Genomic DNA, 18280 nt, shown 5'->3' on the forward strand with positions numbered 1-18280 from the left:
TTGGGCACATCAATTGGATACGACCTTATGAACTGAATTTAACAGCCGATGAATCACCCACTTGGAAATTTGGATTGTTATCAGCTAGTACTGCTCGTTTATTTTCTGCTTTGACATATTGATAACCAACTAAGACCCCATTATCTATGGTACATACATGTGTTTCTCGTAAAATTATATCGTACAATGCCCACCATCTAAGTTAAGCATATTTTCTGAAATAGAGATGTCATCGAACACCAGCGACGACCCCCTTAGGACCTAACGTTGCGAGAACTCCCTTCCGTAACCCAAACTGCTTCTCAATAACGTCCTCGCTAACACCCTGCTCATCTCTCATGGAAAGAATCTGCTTCAGGCTAACGACATCAACGAACCGACGCCCCATATGGTCTCGTCTACCCAACGACTCAAAATCCGCCTCTGCCTCAGCGGATATCCGTGTTCGTGACGACAATGTTAACAGCGACGGGTTTGCTGTATCCGCTCGATTCGGCCCGGAAGGTGACGACGCACCCTGTTGCCGCCCCTGATTGAATATACTGGTCCGTGAGAGCGTGGGAGTAGGAGTTACTGGCCCTATGGAGCGTAGAGAGGCATCAAAGTCTGGATCGCGCGCGTCAAGGTCGATTGCTTTATAACATGGCAGTTAGCAGGGAATATTCTCTGTTGTAGCATATCCGCTCTCTTGGGTAATACCTTCGGACCGTGTAGCGCTCGCTTTCTCTTGTGAATGGTAGACAGGACCTTGCTTTTGTGTATCTTTCTCTGCTGCTGCTGCGGGCTGTGGTCGTGCGGGCGTGGATGTGGTCGACGGCGAGGGTCGGAGAGGGTATTGACGACGGGACGCTGCTGTGGCGGCTGCGCGCGCTGGTTTTGATGCTGATGTGCCCATTGGGGTATATCTGAGTGTGTAAGTGCTGGTGTTCTGTTTATCCTTATAGTTGTAACTTGTAGTGCAGTCAAGGCGAGCGTGAGATTTGAAGATGTATGGAGCCGCGGTGGGAGAATTTGTTGATGTCACCGATAACGTTTATTTACTATGGCCTCACAATCTCGACATTGAGACTCCACAAGAACGTTTACTAAAGAAGTCCAGTTTTTTACTGCTTCCTATTCTATTGGCATCTTCGGATTGGAATTAATACAAAGTGTACAGTGTCAGCATGAAAGTCATAGCCTCCCGGACCAGGGGATAACCAATATATATTCCCTTAAAAATAGCACTTCTCTTCTATCGGTGGCCGGCAAGTCGTCGTTCTTGTACCTCTCCTAGTGCACGGCTTCCACTCAGCACAGCTACGACACCAATTGCTGCTGCAACCGGAAGAGTTTGGAACAGATTCCAGCTGGTATAGTACATGAAGAATGTTAACTCGAGGCCGATGATTGACCCAACAAACACCACATGTGGAAGTGGGGAGGATTTTAGAGCCACGGAGAGATGGTTGGCGTTGGCGCCTAGATAGAACCACTGTATTTTCGATCGTCACTTGTTAGTATCTTAAGATAGTAATTCCATCGTCGGCGTCTTAAACTTACGGAAATTGCTAGGAGCGGTAATGTAGCTAGCACAGCAAGTGTAAAGATCAAGGAGATGATCACAGGTGGGCTGCGGGGGTCGGATTTAAATATGTGGTGAATTTCCTCCAATTTACCATATCGGAGAGCATGGGAGGATGGCAGAGGGTCGTCTGGGTTGCGGTCAATGGCTAGTTTGAAGATGGGCTTATTATAACCGTTCGAGGCCCCGAAGGAGGCAATCAATAGAGAAGCTTCGATTGGGGTTTTAGCCGCAAGCAATTGTACTGGGAGGTCCTTGTGGTTCTATAGTCGTCGAGCAGACACTCGTTAGCCATCTTCCAAGCCCGGTTATGGATATGCATATTCAGCGTACCAACTCGACAAGGGCCTTTCCATTTCCCTTGACACTAAGTGGATATGAGATGTCGAGGCCTGTTTCACTCTCCTTGAGCATCAAGAAAGCTTGGTGAGGCTTCATCGCAGCTCGATCGTCTTGTATCGTTAAGAGAAGTTTTAATGTGCCCGCATCATTCAGTGTTACGGGTTTTGCCAGCGGCTTGTTTTCTGATAACCTGAGCAAATAGCGGGTTAGCCAGGATGCCACTTATCCAACACGACCTGAGTGATAGAAATTCCAATGGCCCGGGGTCACCTACTTCTGTTTCTGGCCACCGCCTATCCCAGCGCCTTTTTGTTGAATAGATAGCGTGCCATCAGCAAACCCCCATCCGGACGAAGCACATAGTCCTGGCGTTGCTAGAGCTAGGAGCCCAAGCTGGAGAGCCGCAAGAAGTTGCATAATTGCGGGCTGTACGCGGACACCAGGCTGCTCTTCGTTGATTATTTATCAAAGCCAACTGTTCCAGCGGAGTTTCCAGCGTTATTCGTAACTTCGCAACTTCGCAAGGTGTCAGATATGGTATCACGTGACCCTTCGGACTTGTACACATGTGGCCTGTATATCATCATCATTCATCTTTTTTACGCCTATTATGCGACTTTGCCTGTAGTATTTCAAGTTCTATAATACCTTATTACTACTCTACTACATTTTATAGACACTTCTCCAGCTAAGCTCGATATCAGCCATTAGATGCCAGATACCGGTTTATTCAATATTCTGTCCAATCAAACTGCAGGGAAACTCCCAGCCAATCAGGTAATTTAGATAAGATGTACTGAATTATCACTGGGAACATGCATCTATCGCCTCAGATATAGCGGATTCTCTATTAACGTTATAGCATTAAAAGAATAGACTAATTATCTTGTGTAACGATATTCAATCAATCTCATTTCTCGTTATACAGCACTTCGTTGCTATTCTACTATGCTTTGTAGACATTCCATTGGTTGATTGGCCATTTCTAGACCTCCCGATGTATTATTCTTAGTCAGCTCTTACTTCCAGGACGCTCTTGCAACATCAGCGTGTTTTCTGTTCGTTCTTCTCTTCTTCTTGATGCTCTTGTCTCCTCCGCAAGAGTGTCAGGTTGCTCCTTTGAAGATTCAGGACACCTGCGTCCATCGTATTATATGGCGGCATCTCCAGAGCTCTGGCAGCGTTCAAGAACCATCAATATCAACGACCACTCTTGCACGGTCTATCTGTCATGACTTGTTCCTATCATCAAGAATTCATTTAGAACTGTGCTAGAGCAGTAGTCCCCCCTTCGGACACTATAGATTATTGGATATCACGCTTAGCTTCAACAGCTATGGCCAGGTTTCAATTGGTTCCTTGAGTCATCGGAATTTATCATTTCCCTACACTTAGTCAAGGAACGATAACCCCGAAGAGCAAAGCTTCTCAACGTCCTTGGAACCTATATAGTCAAACAGTGTCAACTCCCAGGGATATGACAAATATGGAGTCTCTTCGTGCCATTGCTCCTTGGAACGTTAGTCCTTTAGCCATGGCTCTTTGGATTGCAGAACAGATTGTGAGCGTAAGGCAGAGTCAACTAGGAAATCTCCCAGGATCCATTGGAATAGATACCATATCTGAGGAATTGGAACTGAGACGCCCAATTGGCCTTCCCAGAAATGCTACTAGGGCCATGCGTAAGAAGCCATGGATGGCGCAGGAGGCTATAGACAAGATGAGAGCATTTCTAGGTTAGCCGTACTTGCAATCTCTGCCTTTTTTTCAACAAGAGCGCAAGGAGCTAACCAAATAGTTAGACCAAACCTCTCATCCTGGCACGTATCAGCGTATGGGAGGAGATGTTATATTGTTAGGTCAGCCTCTACTGCTAGAATTAGCGAGACTCAGACAAAGGTTGACCGGAATCTGGCCCCGAGATGCCTGGGATGGAGAAGATTACTTTCAGATAAAACAACAACACTTCCCTGACGAACAAGTCAGAAACGAAGGGAATCTTCTCCTAAACATGCTTACTCCTCTCATCAAGCCGAGCTTAGTCCCGAGGTGGGGAGAAAGCACGAGTTCATTGATAAAGGTTCTAGTTGAGGAAAACTCCGAACTTTCCTTATTCACAATGGCATTCACAATTCTTGCAGGTGACAAAGGGATCTTGAGTGTTGCGGAACATATTGTTTCCCACCTGACTTCGAGTGCAATATCATTCAATCCAGCATGTTCCACTTGCAATAACACCAAAGACTCTCAATCAACGCAACACATCCACATTGTTCATTCAGCTCAGTATTCTGCTGGACACCACCTAATTAAGCCACCCAGATATAAATATCTTCCCATACTCCATCATGCTCGGGATTCTTCCTCTCAGCAACCTCATCTTCGCCATCTACTCCCTATACCACCTTTTAAACCTACATCATTCTCTTCTTTTCCCTGCAATCACCTACCTGAGAGAGAGTATTCCTCTTCTAACTCGTCCTCAAGTTCGGATCATACTACTCATCTCGTTTTCAATTCACGAATCGCTCGAAACAATTTCCTGAAAAACATGGAACCTGACAAGAAACCCGCTGGCCGCACATCTGGCCGCACATCTGGCCGCGTAAGGAAACCAACTCTGAGGGCCCAGGAGGCTGAACTCAGCAAAGTCACAAAACCTAAGGCAAAGCCCAAACCCAGGAAGAAGGCCGTCAAAAAGGAGGCCCCAGCACCGAAGGCCCCAAAACCAAAGGGCCCAAAGCCAAAAGAACCAAAGCTGGAAACCTCGAAGCTGGAAGACCCAAAGCTAGAGAGCCCAGAGCCGGTCAACCCCAGAAAGAGGAAGAAAGCTGGTGAGTTAGCTGTCTGGAATATAGTTATCAATGTTCCCCAGATCTAATGGTTTCCACAGGTACGCCAGCTGTACCGCTTGCAGTACCAACAATCCCGGAGATTGTTGTTACCGACGAGACTGGACGAGTTGTTGCGTTGCCCGCAACACCAGTTCGCCTGAGCGAAGAGGACGAATTCGCAGTAACCGTGCTTTTAGGGCTGGCGTCGGCAGCATTGGCACCAGACTTCAAGCCGGAAGTCGAGGTTGATTTGGGGGACCTCAGTCACCAGTTTTACAGCCAATTCCCAACCGCAGAGGAAGTAGAGACGATGGGTCGGCTGGCCGACCTGTCTGAGCTCAGCCATCCAGATCTTCCTCGCCCGTACACTGATAAGGATGGATGGGTGCATACGGGCCGTGTTAATGAGCACGGAGAGGAGTATATCACCATCCCACCGTCCTTCACCCGGTGGACACCCGCGCCAGCTACTGAGCCCTCACCGACCACCGAGGCCCAAGTCATGTACCTCAGCCCAGCATGATGAGATGCCCAATGCCCATCGTCCTCCTCTTTAAGTTCTCCGTTGGCGCCTTGTTGCTGGCAACAGGCGCAATATTCGATTGTACTTGACAAAACGAGAATAGTTTCAGTCAACCGTCACATCTGTTGCTCAAGAATGCTAGCAAATGCATAGACCAGCCATCGACAGGACAAATGTTCGCTCTGAGCGGGCTCTAGTGAACTCTACCATTTCCAATGCATTGCCTTACGTCTACCCTGTTTATTACTGATCCAGTTGGAACATCCAATACTTAAATCTGGACAATGCGCTAGCTGCCTCTTGAGGTACTCTAGATGTTTAAGATACCTAGTTTCCGTGTTTCTGAAGTTGTGTTGAGCGTAAATGCCGTGTTATTGTTATCACTTGTTGTTTTTGTCTATTAACACGATGATTGAGCTATGCAGGTGATGACTCTTCCTAATTACTCTCGCCACACCTCATGAATAATAGACCCAGTGAGATAATCAACTCAACACGAATACAGGTTGAATAATTAGCTGCATCCTCTTTTTTATTGTTGGTAAATGTAGAGCAGGAGTATAGATCCCAAGTACGGCAGGTATAGCCGAGGCATGGCCCGACTAACTCCGTTATCAAGTTCAAACATTTCGCTATCTTAAAAGCTCCTCGCGACAGCCAATTGCCCAAGAAACTGCGAATGACGTCTATTATAATATACTCTTTCACCGACCAAGCTAATAGGCACCCGCAGACATAGCAAACGGAACGGGACTCCGTCGACAACCACCGCCGGAACTCACTGCGGCGTTACTCGCGGATTGTGAGCCCAACGAGAATCCAGCTAGAACCATCTGCTACGACGAATCTCCCTCCAGGTTGGACTACCGAACCCAATAATATCAGAAAATATAAGGCACTACAAAGAGAATTGGCTTGTATATCAATCATTATACGGTGCAAAATCAGCTGGGGTTGGAACGGCAGTGGACGCCAGTCGCAAAGCTTTTATCTGCGCAAAAGACGACAACTCTGATATCTAAGTAAGATAAGAGCGAAAGCCCTTCTTATCTAACTATGTCGTCAGGCAAGAAGAGAACGCCAGCGTCTGAGCTGGCAAAGGCTATAAACCAGTCAAGACAGAGCCCGAATGTCAACCTCCCCCCAGCAAAGCCGTCGCATATTGTCCGGACTCAGGAAGAAATAAGACGGATGGGATCGAATGGAGGTTCAAGACAACCAGATATAAAGAAAACAACGCAGTACAAGTCTGCTGCTCGGAGGTAGGGTTGCGTTCCTGTGATATCGGTCGCATTTCCGTACCATCAGAGTTCTAGCTAACCGGGGAATTTACTGGTTTAATTAGATGGAGCGCAACAATGATTGCGTTGCCTATTCTACTATACACCAGTTATGCTCTATATCAACGAGGTAAGAACCCTTTCAAGGCTACTTCAGTAGTTTCAGTTCATCCTCATGGAATGTTATACTCTACAGATTGACGTTTGAAATATGTTCAACTAACAGAAATCGCTTTATAGTATTTAATGGCAAATCGCCCCGAGGCCTACCTGGAGCAAACCATTTTAGCCCAGAAGAAGTCAGCTGCTCAACAATACAGAACCCTAAAAAATCCAACGACTGAATAGACCCTTCTCTGACTTGGCTGGTACCATTCATACGACTTGTACAATACACGACTAACAACCTCTCGACTCAATCTCCAACTTATCTTGAGCCCCTAGCCATATTAATCACCATAAGGTGTCATGGCCCTCGTTTTTAGCGGTGACTAAACACTTTCCATCTCCATTTCCATCTTCATTTCCACCCAATGGATGAAGGTATGCCCTACCTGGACAGATCTGTCAGCTTTTCTCCGTGGAATATAGAAATGACACCTGAGTGCAGCACCTTCGACTTGAAGTCTAACCAGGTATCTAACAGTTTGGTTAGCGCAAGAACGTATTTTGTTTTATAGGATTATCCTCTAGATACCATATCTCCTTATTCTCAAGACAATGTTTTGAATAGAATTTAATGCAGCATACGGCTCGGCCGTATATATCATGTTTTATCATCCATATTTGCAGCTCCTACGGTATCTCTCTCCTTAACGAGCTCCTGGCCGTACCTAAACTGTAGATCGATACCACGTGACTAATATATATCAACGACCTTCAACTACATTCAGGAGACACCTCGAGTCTTTACATCCCCCAAAATCACGCAGTCTCTTACTTGTTTGTATTATCTCAGAGATTGTTTTGTATTTTGTTCATTTCCTGGTGCTTCGCCCTCTTTTCTGATCCCCTGGACTTAACAATGGCTGGTTCTATGGAGGAGAAAGATCAGAACCTCGCTGAATCTGAGAATCCCAGAAAGCGCCGTGGTAGCACCCTGAGAGCCGTCAAAGAGACGGCTGCTTCATCCCGCCCAAAGCGTGTTGCAACATCTTTAAAGGCAGTCATTGCAAATGATGTTGTAGCTGAGGCTAAGAGGCGCCCAAAGAGCGCAAAAGTCGAATCCGATTCACTAAAAGCGCGTCAAGGTTCGTCTGATATTATCAATCAATCCTTTCAACATGTTATTTTGCGTATTCTCTATGTACTTCGTTCCGGTCTACGTTTTTCGAGACAAGATATCCCGTTCCGTATAAGCAACGTGTAGCCAGCATACGGAACATTCTACGGGGCTCACATATCAGTGGAATACAATATACTAACGATGTCGCATTATAGCCGAAAAAGCCTCTGCTAAAGATACGGCTAAGGCGGCCGCTGAGCCTGTTCCTGTTAAGAAAGGTAGACCTGGCAAAAAGCCAAATGCTGCAGCTACCGTGGATGGCACAGCGGCTGTGGACGGAGCTACCAAGGATGCAAGGTCCAAAGATGCAAGCGGTGCCAGTGAAACCAAAAATGGCAGATCATACTGGCTTATGAAAGCAGAACCAGAGACAAGACTCGAAAAAGGTGTAGATGTCCGATTTTCGATTGATGATTTGCGTGCAGCCACCGAGCCGGAAGGATGGGATGGTAAGCAGACATCCCTTCATTATAGTTAACCTTGGACATAGACTAATACAAATTCCAGGTGTCCGTAATGCAGCCGGTAAGCAAGACGACAGCTTTAGAGGCTTGGTTATTGTGTAAAAAAAAACTTTCATTTGCTAACTGTTAGTTCCAGCGAGAAACCATATGCGTGCAATGAAGAAAGGAGACATTGCTTTCTTCTATCACTCTAACTGCAAAGTTCCAGGCATAGCCGGCACGATGCAAATCGTTCGAGAAAGCTCTGTAGATGGTATTCTCACCGGCCTCTAGATCCCAGTGTGGTGCTAACATGGAGAATTATAGAATCCGCCTTTGACCCCGCCCACCCATACTATGACCCAAAATCAAATCGCGATAGCCCCAAGTGGGACTGGGTCCATGTTCAATTTCGAAGCAAGTTCAAAAATTTGGTTACACTTGCGGATATCAAATCTCACGCGAAGCCAGGCGGTGCGCTAGAAAATCTCCAAATGGTTAAGCAATCCCGTCTGAGCGTTTCGCCTGTCACGGAAGAGCAGTGGAAGTTTCTGATGAGCCTGGCGGAGGAAGAAGAACCTGTGAAAGAATAGATAACCCCAGTCCCCTGGATTCCCCTTCAGTTTCCATCATCTTAGACAGTAGGGCTGGCCGTGTATTTGTTTGATATAGTATTCATGTGGGCGTTCGGGAGAATTGTAATCAAAATATGTACATCAAGCCACGGTCTGGCTTAGCTTTCCTCTTTTACTCAAAACAAGCGAATCTGTCTATGTTTAGGCAGCGGCTGTCTTGGCTGGCGTCTAATTCGGTCGTAGAGCAAACAGCTTAACAGGGAATAGGTGAAGATGTTTAGGATACCCCAACTGCTCCTCTGATCTTAGAATGGTATATCCTGCCATCTCGAACAAGTCTTGGTACTTTTGTTCTGTTCTGGTGACGCTTTTATCCTGCGGGTCGAAACTGTCGTGCGGTAGTGTATTGATATTCTCCTTGATGATGACTATCCCGGACTCTGACAGCGCATCTTTGCATCGAGTCAGGAAATGCACGACCTGGTCATCCGTGAGATAGAGCAAACACCACTGGATCCAGAACAAGCCGTATCTTTTGGCGGGTATCCAGTTCTCCAGTCCCGTCACGTAGATGTCGCCGACTTTCCCCTCTGCCTTGAGTTTTCCTTCTCTCAGCACCCTGGCAAAGGCCTCCACCGGCTCCACGATGTCCACGACCTCGCAGACCTTGCTCAAGAGCCCTTCCGTGACTCTGCCGATGCCAGCTCCGCAGTCAACGCCCAGGGACAGCAGAGGAAGCTGGACTGAGGCGGCGACGGCAATGCCTCCGACGGACGGGAACAGACGGCGCACTTTGGCCAGAAAGGACTGAGACGAGAGCAGGTCTACCCTGGATATCTCTGGATAGCCACCAAGCATGCCGCTGATATTTGGCCTGACGGTGTTCCAGTACTCCACGGCGCCGGCATTGTCAACGCGAGTGTTTGGCGGGCAGCCGTCGCCGTCGTCGTCTGCCGTCAGCCTATGGTTCATGATGTGACTTGGATTAGGGATGTAACCAGTTCGGAGACGCCTTTCATTCGATTATCCTGCAGCTTTTCCATGCAAGAAAAACAAGGTCGATGGTGGCCACCAACCGGGGCCTCGGCTGCGACATCCGACCAACCTCCAAAGCCTGTTATAGCGAGGGGCGGAAGAACAGAACAACAACAACATCAACAACATCACCGTCTTCCTCCCCCGAAGCAAGCAGCCAGCGTACTCGATATAGTCATATTTGTATATATATGTTGGGCTTCTGCTCTCGTCTGCCTTATATCAGACCCGGCTCATCTCGACTGCTACAACAACAGCTTCTATACCCCGCCGTCCCCCGTTCGAGCTCAAGGCTCTTCTCCAGCTCAGTACTATACAGAATGTCTGGCCTATCTGTAGAACTCACGGCGCCTAATGGCCGGAAATACAGTCAGCCTCTAGGCTTGTTCATCAACAACGAGTTTGTCGCCGCAAAATCCGGTCAGACGATCGTATCTATCAACCCGACGTATGTCAGGCTTTGCCCCCCTCAGTTCAACCTCTAATTTCACGAAAAAAACAGTGTATACAGAGCTAATGGCGAATGATAGAGATGAGACGGACATTGCCACTGTGCATGCTGCCGGCGCCGAGGATGTAGATATCGCCGTCAAGGCAGCTCGCACAGCATTCAAGGACCCCTCATGGAAGGATTTGTCCGGCTCCGACAGAGGACGGATGATGGTCAAGCTGTCAGAGCTCGTCGAGCAACATGCCGAAACTTTGGCCACCATTGAAACATGGGATAACGGTTTGTCTATCCATTTTTTCCCCTAGTTTGTTGCTTGCCAGAGCCTTGTCCCACCCCTTATCCGGACATATGTCCTTTAACGTGAAATTGACTTGGATATCTCCGTCCCGTGTTTCCAGGAAAGCCATATTCTATCTCCCTGGGCGATGATGTCTCGGAGGTTGTCTCGGTCTTGAGATACTATGGCGGGTTTGCAGACAAGATAGAAGGCAGGACAATTAGTACAACTGCCAACAAGTTCGCCTACACGTTACGCCAACCCATTGGCGTTGTAGGTCAGATCATTCCGTGGAACTTCCCGCTCGCAATGGCTGCCTGGAAGTTGGGACCAGCCTTGGCCTGTGGAAACACGGTCATCCTCAAGGCGGCAGAGCAAACCCCTCTAAGCATATTATATCTTGCAGGGTTGGTGAAGGAAGCAGGATTCCCTCCTGGCGTCGTCAACATCTTGAACGGATACGGTAAAGAAGCCGGAGCTGCCATTGCATCCCACACCGACATCGACAAGGTCGCCTTCACCGGGTCTACGAACACAGGCCGTGAAATCATGAAGATGGCCGCGGTTAATTTGAAGAATATCACCCTCGAGACTGGTGGCAAGTCGCCACTGCTTGTCTTTGACGATGCGGATATTGACCAGGCTGCAAAATGGGCTCACACTGGTATCATGTATAACATGGGTCAAGTCTGCACAGCCACCTCTCGTCTGCTGGTCCAAGAGGGAGTTTATGACCAATTCGTAACAAAATTCAAGGAGGCCATTGCTACGACGAGCAAGATTGGTGATCCATTTGCAGAGGACACTTTCCAGGGCCCCCAGGTGACCAAGGCCCAGTACGACCGTGTGCTTTCATATGTCAAGACCGGCAAATCCGAAGGTGCAACACTTTGTACCGGAGGTGTACCACATAAGAACGTTGGTAACGGCAAGGGTTACTTCATCGAACCAACGGTCTTCACCAATGTCACGGACAACATGAAAATCTACCGTGAGGAAGTGTTTGGTCCCTTCGCCGTGGTCACCAGCTTCAAGACGGAGGAGGAAGCGCTCACCAAGGCAAACGATACCACCTACGGCCTGGGTGCGGCGGTATTTACCCAGAACATCGAGCGTGGTCACCGTGTAGCCAGCGGCATCGAAGCTGGCATGGTCTGGATTAACAGCAGCAACGACAGCGATTTCCGCGTTCCATTCGGTGGCGTCAAGCAGTCCGGCGTAGGCAGGGAACTCGGCGAAGCAGGCCTTGAGGCTTACTCTCAAGTCAAGGCTGTCCATCTCAACATGGGGACCAGGCTGTAAGCACAATTATGGAGAGCAAAAGATCGGTGAAAGGAAGATGGACGGAGTTCTTATTTTTCAATTGACGTAAAGACCAATCGGCCTTCTCTTGGCCCCAATTCCTCCTTCTCCGCATCATCCTACCTGCTGCCCAGGTTGCCGTTCACGTTCCGAGGCTGTTGGGCTTAAATTCAACGATTTGAAATTGAGATCGGAGCTTCTTTTAAATAGCTCTAGTGCTGTGCAACAGATGAAATTGTCAATACATGAAGATTAAAATAAATTCATCGTATCCCTAATCCTTATGCATTGCCTTATTGCAGTTAGCAGGGTCGAATGCAATGCAAAAAAGCAACAAGGACCGATTTCGCATGCATGTTTAAAGACAGCTTTCAAAGCGTGCTAAATGAGCGCAACCAAAAGATTCCATGCAGCTCCTCCGCCATGCCCGCTCCGGTGGCTAAAAATTGATGGTGTTCGGCCGTCAATCTTTTCTATGGAGAGAGTATCGAAAAACAAAGTATAAATCAACTATGATGCAAATCCGCTAACTGGCTATCTTTAGGAAACAGACAACCATTGGAAGCGCTGCGAGGGGGAAGACAAACCCACCTGTTCCACGGTTTTCTAAGCATCCTTTCAGGGGTATGATATACATGTCCATGGGAAAATTAGATCTAGGTTGATTCTGTGTATCGCGGCTTCTATATACTACTATTGCAGCTGATCATCCAGATGTATGAGGCGACCCCCCAGATTCAACCCTTTCCAGAAGCCTGCTGGAATAACTATAAGTCGGCCTGGGAGTGCTGCTAATGACGAGGCCAGGACAGCCACACGATAATGAAATTGGGGGATCATCAGACATATCAAACGCCGATTCCTTTGAGTAGGAGAGTTTCTAGGAAGCATCGTACCCGGATCTCGGCTGTCGTTATTCTTCCTTTGCCTCGCTCCGTCGTCGCCGAGGATAGTTTTTCTATATTTCGAGTGTTTGTGGCGCGGGACGGGAACAGCCAACCAACGGACTGCCCAAGAACAGGAGACTTATGCACATCCTCCTTGAATGCGTGGGGTGGACGAGAGCTCTCCTCTTTTACGTGATGGATCGAGAGCCGATATAACTCATAGCCGAGAAGAGGCTTGCCTGTCACCCATCACCCGACTAAAAAAGTGAGTAAATATAGAAATATGCAGCTCTCCTGAGGCGGTGACAGCAAGTGCCACTGGGCAAGAGACACGGTGTAACGGTTCCATTGCTTGTCCGTCGTTTCTTACGTACGTACAGGCACTGCAGTGATAGACGCCAAATGGTCAACGGCTGGTCGGTTAGCGGACAAAAAAAAAAAAAAAAAAAAAAAGGGATGCAGGAAGCAAGGGACTAGGGAAAGAAACCTATTCGTGATGGACAGATATCGCCACCACTATACGGATACTCTGTCCCCCGTTGCACAGCGGTTGATCGTTGGTTTGTTGGGCCTTCAGGCTCGAAGACGCACGGCGTTCCCTGTAGCTGCCGAAGAGTTGCATGAGAGGGCATACTCCGTACATCTACATGCAACACGTGTGGGATGCAAAAAATGTATCCGTAATGGTAAAATAATAAATACATTATCGTTCCTCTGTGTTTCGAGGGAGGAATTCACTAGCTGCAAGGATCAGCCCGCTAAATGCAACTAATGCATCTCTTCCCTGGAGCTGCACGGCATCTCATGCATACATTGACGGTTATCACTCACTCTTTGCAGCCAGAACACTCTTTAAATGGTTGGATTGCATCGCGAGCCGTTCAAGCTGCATCGACAGGCCGTCCAATTGGCTCGAGTCATTGTTCGTTGAGCCTAGCACAGAATGCTCCAAGGTGTTCACGGAAGAAGTTATAGAAGTGCACTATCTTCTTTAGGCGACCACTTCCAGCCGCTTCCCCAATTAATGCCAACATGAACAATGAACTCCCGCCCCCAAGTGGCTTGATACGCCATGCCTTATCCGCGTGGCATCAACAAGGGATATCCTGGATTTGTCCACGAGAACTAGCATTATGTGCCTTATTATAGACGGGGAAGACCGAGTCACAACAGCTCGGCTGGGCAAAAAAGAAAGAAAGAAGAAAGCAAGAGAGGCGGATGACAGATACACGCATACGATGTATGTAGCACACCTTCAGGCATAGACCTTGCTCGTGAGCCGGAAAATAAGAGGGAAGGCGACGATATCAGGTGGCGTAACAGTTGATTCGCTTAACTGTTACACTGACCCGGGGAGAGATGGGTTGCCGCAAGGAGGGATAAGGCATGACGGCGGCCAGCGAGTGTATCCCGTTCATGGATGACCAGGCTGACATTCCCATCTTATCCGCTGCGTTGCTGGTAACACCTATAGGTAAAGTTCCAGCAACCAACCAGTTACCAAACCGTGAGATGCGTGCCAACAGCGAAAGCAGGTATATATCGGCACAAGATGATGAGGGGTTCGAAAGGGGCCTGGGAAACGAAAGGGGCGATATTCCACAGTCAACGACCACGGACATCTGACGGGCCCCTCCTGGGGAAAGTTGGTAATGTCTCATCGCCTTGCTCGCTCGGATATGCCTGCGATGGTATGGAGTAGGATAAAGGAGTGCTGGCAGGGAAGGGCAAGGGGCAAGACCGGCCAGGGATGTTTACCCAAAATGGATTAAGTTACCGCGTACTGGGGTTGAGGTGGTGAGCTGAAGGAGTATCCGTAATCGTCCTGATGCTCCCTACAAGGCGAACAAGCAAACAAATCTAACCAATGCCTTTGGCTCTGAATGGAGGTTGGAAACGCGAGGAGATGGCGTATAGGGGCTTGTGGGCGGGAGAGACCTTCAGAACTAGGGACTGGAACCCAGAGATCGACTAAATTAAGGTGCTCCAGCGCCAGGGACCAGGGAACGAAACAACGTTTCTTCCCGTCTCCCAAGCTTCGACTGTGCGGCGTGGAGACAGCGGCTGTGAATATATAAAAGTCGCATGACCTGGCTGTGATCTTCCTCGTATATACTCCGTACAAGCGTCGATAAACGAGGCTGGCAATTTCGGGATTTCATATAAGAGCTGTCAATTTTCCACGTCTTCCAATCATTGCTGCAATCCAACGTTCCTCAGTGTGCGAATCTATAACTTTGTTTTCATGTGCGAACTGGCACAGTTTAATGGGTAGTGATTGACGGGCGGGCGGGCACTAGGGGACCCGAGGATGACTCTCCTTAAGATGTTCAGACATATACTAGACCACGCCTGGGGGGGAAGGGGCTTGGAACTCTTCAGCGGAAGAAAAGAAAACATGGGAGGCAAGGGAGAACGGGTTAACGGTACATATCAATAGCGGCATCACAAGTCACTATGTCAATGCTAGCACGGAAACGGGCCGTTATGTTCGGCGCAACCGCCTTACTTTGGGGCGTGAATCCCGCTTGCATTGAATGTTAGCAGCTCGTCTCACTGCAGGATGCACACTGAGAAGCCTAAGACCGTTGATAGATGTTGACGATACGAAGTACATGAAGGTACGGATTCACGCGGGGGACGGAGCCCTCCGTACCCTATAGTGTCAGGAGTATAGGTAGTAACCTCAACTTTGATAGGCCAGTATGTTAGGTAGATAATGGTCTATTTCCCACCTACTCTCCTTCAGATGAACTCACAAGTGTACCCCGTACATGTTCCGCGGAAGTACTTCGTCTGAGGCGTCCGAGAGGATGGAAGGGCTGTCAGCTCCAGATGGTGGACTGGAGGTGTGATTGACAAGGGTTGCTGCATGGGAAGCGTAAACAAGCAAACTGGCAGCTTTTCTTTTGACGAGACCGCTCCTCGGCAAGCTAGACAGTAAGTAACTTGAGCTTAACAAGCTACCCAATTTTACGCGAGGATGAGTCCGAATTCAACAACTCCGAATTGGCCCAATTTAGCCGAACGCCCTTCCCCCATTATCACGTGTACTCTGACGGCGAGGGAGGGAGCGCCAGGTTCAAATTGTTGCATGAACCTCGAGAGGGACGATCGGTCCCATTGGACTCCGAGATGAAGGATCGCTTTTGAGTGCAGAAGAATGTGTAAATAGCGTTCGCTGGGGGGGTTGGACACGCAGCGTCACCATGAGAGTCGCAGTGCATCATGCTCCTTTCTTCTTCGCTGTGGTATGAGGCGGCGCCCTGTAGATCTTGACCAGGTGACGATGATTGATTGTCCGTTCTAGCCATGTTATGGACCCTCATCGACACCGATAATATTGCTCGGGGGCTAACCTTTACGTTCCTGAAGCCCGTGTAATTTATCCTGTATTATTTGGAGCCATCTCTCGGCTCTGTGTCATGGGTCGGGGTTTAAGAAAAAGAAAGGAAGAAAGTTTGTGGAACTGAGTGTGAGGAAGCTCCCTTGGAGGACGAAGTATATCCATCTACTTATGCAGTTAGTATAAGCCGGAGGGTCTGGATAGAATTGTACTGCCCTCAGTCGCTATGCATGTACGGAGTCCTCCGTATGTATATTATGTATGAACTCCGTGCTTGTGCTGAGATCCTCCATCTTTAAATACCCTGTATGTAGTATAAGTGGCATCGTGCATATGCATATGTATGTATTGCATCATGTATGTACGTACGTGACCATCCATATCCCTCCCTACCATGCCAACCACGGAACGTGGAAGAGATTGTACTACGACCACAAGGCAGGATCATGTTCAAGGATAGTCTGAAACTGGCATATTCCCTGTATCAGTTCGATCGAGGCATTTGCCGATACTCTACCCCTATAAGGGGTAGGCCGGAGATTTTCCTTGCTGCTGGAGTGTATGCATGGGAAGCTTATGTGTATTCCATGTCCATGTTTCCTGTACTTCTGATGAAGTCTATCTGAGTGGGCGTCATCCCCTTGTCGGCGGTGAGGTTAGGATATAGATTCCTGAAACGGGTTGGTCGACTCGTATCGCATTGATCAACCGCTGGTCAGTTTTGACGGGGATACGCGATGCTGCTAGTTTCCCATGACAGACTTGTCGAAGGAAAATTGATCTCGAGGCTGCCACACCCAAGAGTGCAGCGAGAGTCATCAATCGGCTGCATAAACCAGTGAGAATGGGCTTTCAACCTTCTGGCTCGTGGCTAGATCATGGGAACAGAACATACCCTGATTATATTATCCGCTCGATGTTACATAATAGCTATTATATATCCCCCCCGGTATGCTATTCCTTTGAGTCTCCCCACGCTAGTTCTCGTAATTACCCGGAAGGCGGATGCTGGAGCGGGAGAAACAAAGGGCGGTCCGTTTAATTCTGGAGTTATCATGGCAGACTTCCGGCAGATGGTCGAATGGGGTCGGTGGGAATCGTAGACAAACTCTGGCTCGACCTTCGGATGATCACCACAGGAATCCATATTATTATCATTTTACCTCCAAGGACCCGTAACCATATAACCCAAGGATGGCAGCCAAGTGCTTTTACCAAACCCCCCCTCCGCCCTCCCCAGGAGGAGTCTGCACGTTGTGGATCGAGACAAAAGGCTAACATGGCGCCGTTGAGTCCCTGTTCCAGGGTTACGGTGTCGAAAACAAACACATGATCGCGGAATAAGGCCTAGGGCGAACATTCAGCGCACCGGAGCAGCCAACCGCGGCCAATCATCGGCTGTTGACCATGGCCTCCACAGCTTTTTCGTATTGGAGCGGATTATTCAGGCGTATATCCTCCGTATAAATGATGGGATTGTTTCCCTTCTGCAAATCGGCTCCCAAGCTGATCAACTCCTGCCAAGGCCCGGGATTTGGGTTCCGCTACGCCATGGACAAGGGAATGGCATGCTATAGGCAGTTCGGGTACTGCGTGAGACGGGAGAGACGTGAGGAACCGGCGAAGGCGTTCGTCTTGTGCAGTCCGCAGAGCAGCCATGCAGGCTGTGTAGCCAGCTGAGCGTCTGCAATAAGTCCAGCTTAGAATCGAATGTTCTGATCGGCACAGCACTGTCGACCGTCTTCTGCCCGACGCATAAGCATCCTTTCTCCGTATATTTTGTATCATACAACGAAAGCAAAAAAGTGAAGAGAAAAAGAAAGTTGACAGGTGTTTTTTTTTTTTTGCTTTCTTTCATTATTTTTTTTGGCTTTCTGTTGTTTTTCTTTTTTCGCTTTTCGTTTTTGCAGGTTCCCTAGCCTGATCCCAGTAATATTATCGGGCTTCATTTCACGTATACACCACAGTGCCTTACAGTATTGCTCAACAACTGCTCCCGTAAATCCCAGGGAAACGTGGGAGAGTCAAGATCGCTGTTTGGCTTTGGCGTCGCTGTCTCCCTTGTCGGCTCTGCCTTCACAAGGCTTCGTTCCTTGCCTGTCTCTCGTTTCTCGCTTGGTTGTGGTTTCAGGGCGG

General features: G+C 48.4%; 5 protein-coding genes across 5 annotated transcripts; 3 read left to right on the forward strand and 2 right to left on the reverse strand.

The window, feature by feature from the left end:
* Positions 1 to 229: 229 nt before the first annotated feature.
* GIQ15_06230 (uncharacterized protein) lies at positions 230 to 2323 on the reverse strand (the record flags this gene model as incomplete). The annotated part of the gene is made up of 6 exons (XM_033553647.1): positions 230 to 633; positions 700 to 928; positions 1268 to 1474; positions 1543 to 1827; positions 1898 to 2096; positions 2181 to 2323. 6 exons carry the CDS (start codon positions 2321 to 2323, stop codon positions 230 to 232), a joined length of 1467 nt encoding a protein of 488 aa, XP_033404791.1.
* Positions 2324 to 4457: 2134 nt separating this feature from the next.
* GIQ15_06231 (uncharacterized protein) lies at positions 4458 to 5263 on the forward strand (the record flags this gene model as incomplete). The annotated part of the gene is made up of 2 exons (XM_033553648.1): positions 4458 to 4740; positions 4800 to 5263. The coding sequence occupies 2 exons, from the start codon at positions 4458 to 4460 to the stop codon at positions 5261 to 5263; spliced, it is 747 nt and encodes a 248-aa protein (XP_033404792.1).
* Positions 5264 to 7567: 2304 nt separating this feature from the next.
* Positions 7568 to 8864, forward strand: GIQ15_06232 (thymocyte nuclear protein 1; the record flags this gene model as incomplete). The annotated part of the gene is made up of 5 exons (XM_033553649.1): positions 7568 to 7793; positions 7984 to 8277; positions 8336 to 8353; positions 8429 to 8545; positions 8599 to 8864. 5 exons carry the CDS (start codon positions 7568 to 7570, stop codon positions 8862 to 8864), a joined length of 921 nt encoding a protein of 306 aa, XP_033404793.1.
* A 210-nt stretch (positions 8865 to 9074) lies between these two features.
* On the reverse strand, positions 9075 to 9818 carry GIQ15_06233 (DUF858 domain protein; the record flags this gene model as incomplete). Its single annotated transcript, XM_033553650.1, has 1 exon — positions 9075 to 9818. One exon carries the CDS (start codon positions 9816 to 9818, stop codon positions 9075 to 9077), a length of 744 nt encoding a protein of 247 aa, XP_033404794.1.
* Positions 9819 to 10201: 383 nt separating this feature from the next.
* GIQ15_06234 (uncharacterized protein) lies at positions 10202 to 11911 on the forward strand (the record flags this gene model as incomplete). The annotated part of the gene is made up of 3 exons (XM_033553651.1): positions 10202 to 10329; positions 10412 to 10611; positions 10731 to 11911. The coding sequence occupies 3 exons, from the start codon at positions 10202 to 10204 to the stop codon at positions 11909 to 11911; spliced, it is 1509 nt and encodes a 502-aa protein (XP_033404795.1).
* Between the last annotated feature and the right edge of the window lie 6369 nt (positions 11912 to 18280).

The sequence above is a fragment of the Arthroderma uncinatum genome, assembly GCF_011692745.1.
Source record: "Arthroderma uncinatum strain CBS 119779 chromosome Unknown scaffold4, whole genome shotgun sequence".
NCBI classification, from domain to species: Eukaryota; Fungi; Ascomycota; class Eurotiomycetes; order Onygenales; family Arthrodermataceae; genus Arthroderma; species Arthroderma uncinatum.